General features: G+C 40.2%; 1 protein-coding gene across 2 annotated transcripts in view; it reads right to left on the bottom strand.

The window, feature by feature from the left end:
• ripor3 (RIPOR family member 3) overlaps nucleotides 1-12,132 on the bottom strand; it is a 52,322-nt gene that overhangs the window by 13,499 nt on the left and 26,691 nt on the right. Inside the window, exons 3-8 of one of the 2 annotated variants that reach the window (XM_084348580.1) lie at nucleotides 5,872-5,970; nucleotides 3,949-4,104; nucleotides 3,725-3,803; nucleotides 3,585-3,608; nucleotides 3,037-3,090; nucleotides 2,620-2,769 (exon numbers count right to left, since the gene is read on the bottom strand). In XM_084348580.1, coding sequence (XP_084204706.1) covers nucleotides 2,620-2,769; nucleotides 3,037-3,090; nucleotides 3,585-3,608; nucleotides 3,725-3,803; nucleotides 3,949-4,104; nucleotides 5,872-5,969 — 561 coding nt within the window. In that variant the 5' untranslated portion in view covers nucleotide 5,970. Of the gene's footprint in view, nucleotides 1-1,984; nucleotides 2,109-2,619; nucleotides 2,770-3,036; nucleotides 3,091-3,584; nucleotides 3,609-3,724; nucleotides 3,804-3,948; nucleotides 4,105-5,871; nucleotides 5,971-12,132 lie in introns of those variants that run through there. The other variant, XM_084348581.1, reaches the window with a different exon arrangement.

The raw sequence follows: 12,132 nt of genomic DNA, 5'->3' as shown, positions 1-12,132 counted from the left end.
TCTGAGAAGGCTCAACAGTTCCCTTTAATTCAATCAAACATTTGGGATAATGTTTCCAACAATGTTAAAACCAGAGAAATCCATAATTTCTTTCAAGGTAACGGCGAGTTTTAGGAGAGTCAGAGAGTGACGAAGGAAGTCGGAAAACATCACATTTAAAACATGTAGACTCGCAGATAGATTTTCATCAGCAGTGGTGTTTGTTTAAGAGTCAAAACAACAACTCCCATGACCCCACACTACTTGACCACGACTACGATGTCATCAAACTACATCTTTTGTTTCCGTTGTTTTGACCGAGAGACCTCTGACAGCAGATGTGACGTGCTGTGTGTTTAAACAAGCAAAAAGTGTTCTGGCTGATGAGTGGAAGGAAGAGAGATCAAAATATTGAGGGAGAATTTTGGAAAAAGAGAAAGTGACCATATGAAGTGAAGAGAGAGTGAGGAGGAGAGAGTAACAAAGGATAATAAACAGAGGGAGAGACAGACGGACGGAGAGACGGAGGGACAGACAGGGTATGAATGAGTCTTCAGTTGTCTGTTAATGACCCTCAGCCTGCGGTCTCACTGTGGGACCATCACTCACACAGCAGATTATTTCCCTTGGCAGCGTTATGACTGAGCGTGGACATGATGGATACGTGGCGACACTTTTGGCCTGAGCGTGTTTCAATCACAGCTCTTTTTTACCGACGACTCCCTCTGGGATCGTTCAGAACACAAAGAATTTCTGCGGTGATGAAATTATTCAATTTTTGCAGCGTCACTGAAATCTAAAAAAAAAAAAATAAAATGTATGAAGCATTTTCTAAAGACCATCAAGTGTTTATTTTCTGTGGATGAATTGATTCTCTCAGCTTCCATCACGCAGTGTTTCTGTCATGCAGGAATGAAATGATGTTGGGTTTTATCAGCATTTATCTGCTTTTTTTCCACTGCTGTCGTTCCATTTTGTGTAAAATGTTTTTCAGGAATTATTTTTGACCAATTTAGAAATTTGCTGTTGCAGAAAACTCTCTTCCACCTAAAGACAACCAGAAAGGCATCTGTGTTAAAGTGACACTGTTTCAGGTAAGAGGACGTTTTATCGAATTTTTCCGTTTCCATAAAATTTAAACTTTTACTCATTACTTGCAACTTAACTTATGTGCTGATAGACAGTGATTTACGGTTACAGAGATCTGTACTTTTTCTTTTTTACTCTCCTCTCTTTCAGTTTTACTTTCACTCACGTTTCTCTTCTCTCCGTTTCAATGAGCTTTAATGAAAGTAAAATAACCTTCAGTCCTGGTTTCAGCTCTGGGAGTCGTTAGCATGAAACAAGACATGATGAATCTGTTAATGACTGCTGCAGGTCGTCTGTTTAACAGATGCTACTGACTGTGTTGACTGTTTTTTAAACGTATAAAAATGCTGCATTGACCTGTAAGTATAAAGATGTGGAGATTGTTTATGATGTATTTGCTAAAAATTACAGCATTTCATGAATTTTAATGAAAAGCTTTAACTGGATTATTACTCTAGAAACTTTTAACCCTTGTTTGAGGGTGCTGGGCTGGTTCTGGGTCAGGACCAGAGACAGGATGTTGAACACGGACTTTTTAGTGATTCATCATACAGGTGATGATGTCATGTGTGACCTCTGTCAGCTGCACACATGGTGAGATCACGGCACAGCGGTGATTAATGTGTTTCACCTGAGACACATTTAACGGAGCCAGAAACAAGGTGCAGACGAAACAGATTATATTGTGTAGACAAGAAGAAAATACTGTTTATCGGCTTGTTAAATATGTTTTTTCCAGCATTTATTACTTTGACCTTAAAGAGTTAATTTGTCCAGAATCTGGCTCAAATATGAAACAAGTTTAAAATTCTAAAATAATAATGATAATACATTTAACTAATATACAAAGACGCTTCAAAAAAGAAACCAACAAAATGAAAACACGTATCTACGATTATTCAATTAAACGTATCACCTCATTTCTTCTCGTTATACTCTTGTCTTCTGCTATCTTGTTTTGACCTGCCTGGCTCGCTTGTTTGCTTGTTAGCCTTCTTGTTCTTGAATATTGATTGAAGTCCTATTTCTTCGACATGTTCCTCCTCAGTGTCCACATTTAGATCCTCAGTTCTTGTGCTGCGTACACACACATCCTTACTAAGAACAGCAGGTGCACCGGAAAGTCAGTAAGGGGAACACAGGATGCAGTTTGTTTACTTGTTCGAAAATCTTGCACGTCTTGGATCGGAAATGAACTCTTCCCTCCGTCTCTGTCCTCAAAAGACAGCGAGGCAAAGAGACAGCAGAGGAAAGAAAGAAAGAAAAAGTAAAACTAAAAAGAAACTTAAACTTTACTTTATCTGGCCTCTATTTCATGGTGTTACTTCTTAAATTGAAGATAGCAGCAGATAAAATTGAGAGTAACTAAAGGAGATGTGGCCCAGCTACAGTGAATGTGACTCCCGACCATTTCACTTCTCTTCTCTAGAGACCGAGCATTTTAAACCCGACTTCAGTTTGTCCTGCTTTGAAAAAGATGTATTATTGGCAACATTTGTACCCTGTTTCACTTAAAACCTGCTCTTTGTGAAAGAAAGCACAGTGGTGTACCTGCAGGCTGTGTCTGTGGTTGCGGTTGAGCTCCAGCAGACTCTCTCTGGAGGCTCTGGTGGACGGCGACAGTGAGAAGGCTCTCTTCATGTTGACCGCTCCCTGACACAACCTCCACTGGATACAATACGTCTCATACAGCTCCTCCACCTGCACGGACAGAGACGACCGACAACACGTGACTGCTAGCCTGAAAAATGTTGGCTGAACTTTTCACGGACCTCGTCTGTTAATAAAACAACTCACATTACTGTTTTTTGTTTGTTTCCCAGGCGATTTTGCTGCATAGCACGTAAAAAGTAGACAAAAGGGTTTGCTCAAGCTTTTCAAAGCTATGAAAAGTTCCCGAACCTTTAATTCAAAAACCACAATAAACTAAAACTAAAGAAACAAATGTAAGAAACAACAACGCCTTACCTTGCTGATTTGAAATTCTAATCTTCGTATGTATCTCTCCAACGCTCTTATCTCCTGTGAAGGCAAAAATATGATTACCTTGGGTCTATATGATCTTTTTTCAATGTTAATATACCTGGAAATCTGTTTTTTTGGAAATTAATGTATGATTGTGCTGAATGGTGAAAGGTTTTACACCATGAATTTAAAGCTAAATCTTTTATATAGACTGAATAATACCATTCATTTTAGGCTGATTACTTGCTTGTGAAATTACTGTATTTTACCATGAATCTTATGCTACTTGTTTGTTTTCTACATATGATGACGGCAAGAAATAAGGTGAAATACTGTTGATTTAGGGTAATTCAATGTATCTTCTTGACGTACTGTCTTTGATTTTTGATATAATAGCTATCTGACAGTTTGATATTTAGTAATTTCTACAATTTCTACTTTTTAAAGTATATTGGTTTGTTATATAATATATGGTTTCATATCAAAGCACTGATTGTTGTCAGGTAAACAAAAGTACATCTGCAGAGGAATGGCTGTGTTGCAAAGATCACCTTCTCCAGATCGTACAGAAAGGCCTGAAAACAAAAGAAAGAAAGAGAAAATACATCATCATCATCATACGCAGATGAAAAATAAATCAAACCATCCCCACTCTCTCTCTCACACACACATATTCAGACTCTCTCCTCACCAGTCTGGAGTTTCTCTTGGTCTCTCTCTGCTGTGACGACAGGAAGTCCATCTCAGCCTGGTGACCCTCCAGAAACTCCCTGCAGACGTCACGTCAGCAACAAGAGTGACTCAAACTTCATGACATTTAAAGCAGCATTCACACCATATAAGTCACCACATTACGTATGTATGTGCAAGTGAAGTATGTATTTTGGCCTAAACGGCTTCTCATACTGTACATACGTGAGTCCTTTGCGTAGCGCCTGGAAGACCCTGTCGACCTCATCCGGCTGCATAGACCAGATAGATCCTCCCCCTCTGCTGGGAGACAGGTGCATCCTGGGAGATTTACCTCCTGCCCCGGCTTTAGAGCGCATAGAGTTACGAACAGAGGACGGCCTAAAAACAGGGGTTAGGGTTAGGCTAATTTTCAACTTTTTTTGCTTTTCTGATCCGATGATGATGTTCAGGGATCTTCGTCATCATTGTTAAAAGAAACCGTTGACTGTTGGGAGGATACAAGTAGTGAACGGTGCAAAAAATTTGAGAATCTGAAGCATTTTGCGCGGAGACGCTCAGAGTGTTTGTGTCCACACACACATCTGTACAGTGTTTTTACCGGCTGAAGCCCCACTCTGATGTAGCAGACGTCCTCTCTAATTATGGACTCGGGTTATAAAAGTGGTTTTCATGGTGTGTGAAATTTGTCGTTCCTGTCAGTGTGTGCGGTGTGTTTATGTCATGTTTTACGGCCTGGTCGCGTCTCATTCCTGCCGCCATCAAAGCTCCATGATGGAGAATCATGAAGGAGACCACACAGTATTATACTGTTAGGAACGAACAGAGAGAGTGTTTGTGTGTGTGTGTGTTTAAGAGATATAGTGTGTTTTTGAGTGTGTTTGTTTGCATGTTTGTTTCACAGGAAGTGCATTCTTGCTCTGACGTGACATTTTGTTCCCCACTTCTCTCTCGTGGGACTGACAGTTGACATCTGTGTGTTTGTTACTTGTTGTTTCTTCATTCAGAAATAACATCTAACAGTCTGTGGTGCGTTCACTGTCTGGTCATCAACGAGGAAAAAAAGGCTCGTCTGAGGGCAAAGGGATTTCCCTCGACACAACATGAGACAGTCCAGCTTCAAGTGTTTTAAATCTTAAAGAACAATAACTGATTTAATTTCCTCTCTTTTACTGTTCCACAGTACAAAAACAACTCACACAGAGTCAATATGAGGCCAGAATCTGGTCAAAGTATCTGCGTAAGTGTAATTTCACTGGGCTGAATTCATCATGACAATTATGGGGATAATTGGGAGTCTCCTCTGAGAAAAAATTCCTCAAATACTTGATGCCTGAACTTCAATTAATTTTGCATGAATATTATGAGACGTGAACCAGACAGCAAAAGATTGCCATCATTGTCGAGACGTAACATGCAAACAAGTTCTAGCACAACAGTTAGCAGCAGACTGTGTTTGACATGTGTAAATATCTTTTCACTTTATATCTGTGTTTTTGCCTGATAACTTTATCAGTTTAACTTTAAAGAGTTTGCAGCGACTGAAACCTTAAAGAAATAGTTTGCTAAATATGTAGCTGGAGCTAGCAGCTGATAAAAGTGCACTTCCAACATCAGTTTGCAGGCTACAGAGCTAATTAGCTCCTCTGCTGCAGCACATTAAACAGCATGCTAATGAACCTGCAAATGTTACTTGGTCTGTTTTAGATCCTTGTGCGGTCCTTACTCTACCATACAACTGCAAACAAGCTTTATTATCTATGATTTTTAAGCTACAGTGCTAGTTTGTTTACTCCCCTGCTGGGACTCAGCCTGCCAGCTGCTGTCATTCAGACAGGGACACGCCCCTCCAGTCAGAGTCAGCTGAGACTGAAAGAAGTCTTTTTGAGACAGTTTTTTCTTCCTTTTATAAATAAAAAAAAAACTACTTTATTTTTAACCTACTCCCTATTTATTGTATTTCCTGGACAGCTGCCAAAACCTACAACTATAGCATACTTGTATTAAAGTCACATATTTTGAGTGCTGACTGGTTCAAAACTGATCAATCAACCAGTTAGCAGAGGTTTTAAATGTCTTGTGATGACAAAAACCTAATTCAAATGTCGTTATTACTTGACTCTCAGTGGCTGTAACAGTGTCACTCACCGTCGTGCTCCAGTCAGAGAGCTGAACCCGGTGAAGGAGCGGCTCCTGTGGCTCAAACCTCCGTCGGAGGGTGAGTCGAATCGCAGCTTCACCGACATCCTGCGAGAGACAGAGAGAGAAAATAATAATTACAGGGGCGATGAGAAGGATTTTAATTAATGTACCACAAAATCCCAAACCCTTAAAGGACAACACAACGTCGTACTGTTTTACTTTGTTTATATGTGGCGGACCCTGCCACCTTTCTAGCTTCAAACAGTGTTCTCAGGACCTTTTTTTCCTCTGAGAACGGCTTGTTTATTCAGTTATGGAAAAAATACATATTTCTGAGTTTGTATTATCACCTCATTAATATTATAATATAATAGACAAACTCTCTTTGTTTTAATTTCTGAATAAACAAACTGACTTTAAATGACACTTATCCATGACTTCCATGAGACAGAGAAATTCAACGACACCCAGTTTAAAAATTAATAAAGTTATGACTTGTTTGTACCCAAACCAACATTTTCTAGCACACATGAACCAGATTTAATTGGCTGCCTCAAGATTTCCAAATCTTGTTATCTCAATATTAACAGGCATGTACAACCAGTTGATGTTCAGACAGTTGAGAGAGTTGTCTAGTTCCCCTTCTCCTCAACGAACACATGCCTCAAACACTTCAATCAGCGAGACCACCCTCGCTCTCAGACAATGCTCTCAGACAATCCACAACAGGAAGCAGGGCACAGACGTCTCTTTGAGACCAATTAAAAAGAGGAACATCCTCAAACAGACACACAAACATGTGCACATGCTGGTGCACAGATGGAGAGCAGTTACATGTTAACATGTAATGCTCGGAAACAGAGCATCAGATTTTAAGCCACATTAGTCGGTCAACCACTTTGGTCAAGATAAGACAATAATCACAATATATCATTCCAGCATCGACATCACGATGTGGAGTGTGCAATAGTCATTTGCAGGAATTGCAATGTGAAGTAAGGTGGTCCTGACCATTTTATGATACGTGTTACGACATAGTAAAGACGTTTACTGCAAGCTTACTCAGCCTCTTACAGGCTACATTTTAGGGCATCCATCGTAAAGTATGATCTCATCCTGAAGTGGAGAGTCTGCAGATTATCTCAGTACCCAACGTGCTACAGTGTGATTCACTGAAGTTAGATATGATTCGAGCCGAGATTAATAAATATCCCGCTCCTGTCTGGTGGGAGTTGGGAGAGTTATCGAGTGTCCGATCAGTAAACACTCAACATTTACATTAAATTAAAAGCTAAAGATGTCACTTTTATATCCAAAAATGGACCTATTCAGGTTATCTGGTGAAGATTTTTGAAATAATTCCACAACTATTGGATGGATTTATAGAAATCTTTTTATACAAACGACGATGGTTTACAGAGGATTAAGCATAATAACTTTTGTAAGCCCTTGACTTTCCTCTCGTGCCAACAGCAGACCAAACATGTCACACATTTGGTAAACTATCTCAACATCTGCCACCTGATAACTGGTGATCCACTGACTTTTCCTCTAGTCCAATGAGCAGGTTCAATTTTCTGGTTTCGAGTGACATGTTATGTACGACTACTGGATGGATTTCCATGAATTTTTAGTGCAGATGTAACTTTTTATCCTTTCAACATCTACCACGTCTTCTTAAGCCTGTCAAGTGTTCAGCCCTGTCTCCGAGAAATTACTGATTGGTAACAGAAAATGTGTTTTGCATGAAACTTAATGCCGGAACGAAATTAAAATTAACATGCCTGGCAAGTCACAAAAATGTTGATGCTGACCCAATACGTGATGTTTCATTTGTTTTCTGCCAAAACAGGCAGTCTTGCAACATCTTAACCAGCGACTAAGGCATTATTCAACTGTTTTATGGTTATGTTTAGGCACTGGCAGCACTTCACAAAAAGTCAGCAGTGACTTGAGACTGAAATCAACAAAATCACAATCGTTCCTCCCTTTGTAGCCTAAACTTTACCACCGACTGGTGTGGACAAACCCCGGGACTGTGGTGCGATGAACCTGCACTTTGTACATTGATACATGATGCTCAGCTTCTAATGTGTGTGTTCAATTAATTGTTCTTTTTAGAAACAGCTGCTTAACTTCAAAACAATAAAACACAGAAAGATTTACTGCCCCTCATGATGGATAATTATAACAAAATCCAGGTTTTGGACGAATACAAGAGTTGTAAAAAAAAAAAAAAAAAAGTTGTTGTAGCCGTTGCTCGCTGTGACGTGCAAGAAATTTAAGTCAAACAAAATGGTATAACTCGATGTCAAAGCGACCACAGAAGCACTTGAAGATGACGATAAAACAAAACAACAAAGTGAGAAGGTCAATCAGAGATGAAGAAACAGTGGAACACATGCTGCACTTCTGCAGAAAAATACTGTTTGCACGCAAGTATATTATAATAATGTGCTCACACACACACACACACACACACACACACACACACACACACACACACACACACACAGTCTGGACACCATCTGCTGTGGGCTTTCATGTGGCTCCTGTGAACGCTGAGTTCGGTCGAAGCAAAAACAACAGTTCTTTTTGTCTGAATGCTCGTCAGTTGTTTTCTTCTGAAGCAGTTCAGACTCACACTGTGAGTTACATTTTGTTTTTTATCATAGTTTACAAATCCTGTTCATTGAATGCGGGGGAAAAAACCAAGATTAATCATTGTCCGAACTTCCTCATTCATCATCTTATTGAGCCAGACTGCTGATGGTGTGGATGAACCAGCCTGTTCTCAATCTCGGCTCGTGTCCCTCTGGTGTAGTGGTGTGAAGAGGCCACAGCAGGAGGAAGTGGGTCGAACACAGAACCTCCACCAAGGAGACCTGAGCTCGAGTCCTGTGTGTAACCACAAGTGAGTAAAATATCTGACCTCACATACCTTTTTTTCCAAAAACCTAACCAAGAAGTCTTGGTGTCTAGACCTCAGCGAGCTGTGACCATTTCAGAACGTGAACAGTCCAAATGTCATGTTACCTTTATTTTGAAAGTCTAACTGGACATTGCATATTCATTTGGTCCAAGTCTACAGCAAGTCCCGAGTAATTTTTTCTTGGGCAAGTCAAGTCATGTCGAGTCGAATACGAAGATAACCTGATGAAGGTCTAACTACCGAAACATTGTCGTCAATAAATTTAATTGCAAGTGAAGTGGACAGTGTGCGGGAGTCTTCTTCCTGAGTCGAGTACTTATAAAATGATCACAGACGAGTCATTCGACTCATCATGTCTTAAGTCATTTATTTCCTGTCAAGTCAAGTTGCCAGTTATTAAAAACAGGAACTCAAGTTGACTCGAGTCCAAGTCACAATGACCACAAGTCGACAGGACACGTAAAAACAACATGGACTTGTGATCAAATAGCATTTTGTTCTGGTCTACCAACCACTCAAACACTTTACAGCACTTGCCACATTGACCCATTCACACACACACACACACAAACACATTCATACGTGATGACAGAGGCACACCTCGACATGCATCCTCAGATCGAAACCACCGGCCTTCCGATCATTGGACTACTTGCTCTCCTTCCTGAGCCGCAGCCAATAAACATAAATGTGCAGTTTGTTTATCTATCTCAGCTTCCTCCTTTCTGTTTGGTTTAGTTCATTTCTGCATCTTCACATTAAAATCTGGACTCGTACTTGTTGTCTTGCTCAAATAAGCTGGAATCAAGGTCATCCCCTCCCTGCTTGGCTCTTACACGACTCGGATTTGAAGTAGAGCAGAAATACGCTGCCAGTGTAAGTAGTTCAGAGTCGAGTCCTGACCCAGAATGTGAAACACACTCCTCTGGTCCTGATGCCAACGGCAACACAGTCACCGAGCAACCACACATAACAGACGGAGATGGAGAAACCAGGTGTGATCGTTACCGCGAGAGGAAGCCAAGTGTCTTTTGTTTTTACGAGGATTATCGTTATTTATATGTTATTCCAAGATGAAATATGATTTATTGTAAGCGGTGATGCTTCCTTCTCTTTGAATCACTCAAAACATCTAATAAATGCAGCGTGGTGTTTGCTGTTACTGTAGGTGTGTGTGTGATCTGGTATTAAACTGCAGGAGATTAAAATCTGGCAGCTGTATTTCTTAATTTAACCTCTCGGCTCTGCAGATGCTGAGCACAGACTTTAAGAAGCGTGAAGGAATCAGCTCCGTTAGCTGAGAGCAGCAGAGTAACATAGTTCAGTCCTGCTGGCTGAGCGCCACATTAACCAGCTGTAACAAACTATGTGAACAATGTAATCCAGCTCCAACTTATCAAACAAGCATGAAGTCTATTTCTGCCGTCACACACTGCATCCAACTCCACCTGTCTGCTCGGTTACAGTCGACATTTTTCAACAGGTCGGCTTCACGAAATCAGCTGCAGGGAGCTGCAAAATGCAGCTGTTTCAGTCAATCGCATCTTTTTTTATTATCATCGCCCGAGAACAATGTGGTCACCGTCTGAATGTGAGTTTTCTCCTGCTTACACAAAAAAATGGAGCATGAATTTAAGGAATTCGGTGATTTCCTCTTAACCCCTTGAATCACCACCACATGTGACCATGAAGAGAGACAGAGAGGAGGAGGAGCTGTGGCCTTTAGTGGGGAAGTAAAATATGAAATAATGTGGACACTGAAGCCAGTGGTGGAAAGTAACTACGTGCAGTTATCCATTTTCATTTTTTGTTTTTGTTTTATCTGTATAAACAGGGGAGAAAATAAATTCAACACAAACAAAAACACGAGTGATCGATCAGACGCTGTGGAGTTACAGAGAAATTATGAGACGAAAGAGTAAAACTATAAACCAGAAGCTATGCAGTCTAATGCGATCCTGAACATGTGTGAGTGTTTAATATCCTGACCCGCCGTCGCCTCCTGTAAATGAGATGTTTGAAGGAGGTCTGGGTCTGACACACGTGAACAGCTGAAGCTGTTGGATGTTCTGACTCCTTGTTTAAGGAAAAAAGAGACGTCCAGTGTTTATTCTGAGAGAGAGAGAGTGCAGGAAAAAGAGAAATGGAGCAGAAACAGAGAGAAGTTACATTTTGTACAGACTGTAGAGAGGAGGAGAGAAGTGGAAGAGCGAGGAACACATGAGAGAAATGGCATCAATAAGACTGAGTCATCTTCATAGTTACACATATAAATCTTACTCGTAGATATTCTTCTCAACACATTTTTAATTAAGGAACTACAGCGACTTATTAAGAACTAGAAGATCACGAAACTTAAACGCTTAAAGTCACAAAGTTCACTGGACTTGAATGTTTTTGCTTCCAAGTCTCAAGTTTAGTTCAGTCTAAAGTGACGATTTTTAAAAGAGGGACAAATTAACTTTATTCACAAGCAGAGGTGACTCACAGATCCTGGTGTCTAAATGATCTTAACATCAGTCTTATCGGATTGTGACTTTGGTTTATTATAACTTATTTTATTTCGTCCCAAATGAGGTTATGTTTTCACCCGTTTGTTTGTTGGTTTGTCGTCAGGATTACAAAAAGACATCCTGATTTTCAGGAAACGTGGATGGAGGATGAGTCTCTTGACTCTTAACTTTTGGGGTGGATCCAGATAAAGAGACGGATCCAGGAATTTTGTATCACTTTCTTTAACATTTGGAGACAGGGTGTAATATAACAATAATGTAATGTAATACAATAACCAATATAAACTATGACCAAGCTCACAGAAATGACACCTGGTAGCATTGGTGTAAATAAACTCAGTTTATCCTTTAAAACTTGCAGGTAACTCTGGTCTTCTGTTCCCAAAACCCCTGTTCACCTCTTTTCTTTCCACTTATGATTCACACCACTTTCTAGGCTTGTCTCCTCTAAATATTCCCTTAACAATATAAAAAAATGTCTTTTTCGATCCTGCTGCCTTCATTCAAACTGGCCTCGGACCAGCTGATTCCACAGGTGATTAATTAGCTGCTCGGTTGGCCGGAGGTGTGCAGACCTCAGGCTGCAGCTGCTGCGGTTGTTCGGCTGGAATGAAAATCTGCAGCTTCTCGTTTTCGCTGTGATTGAAAATTGACCGAGAATCAAAGAACAGAGAGCACGTAAAAAAAAAAAAAGAAAATAATAAATAGTGTAAGGAACGTGTTGTAACAACAGGTTCTACCGATGATCAGCACATAAAATAAATAATGTCTGGAATGTGATTCGAATGTGATGTGAGGGAGGCGCATTCCTCAAGTGATGAA

Source organism: Pagrus pagrus (genome assembly GCF_965226575.1).
Source record: "Pagrus pagrus genome assembly, chromosome: 3".
Lineage (NCBI taxonomy): Eukaryota > Metazoa > Chordata > Actinopteri > Spariformes > Sparidae > Pagrus > Pagrus pagrus.
This window is presented reverse-complemented; position numbering and strand designations above follow the sequence as displayed.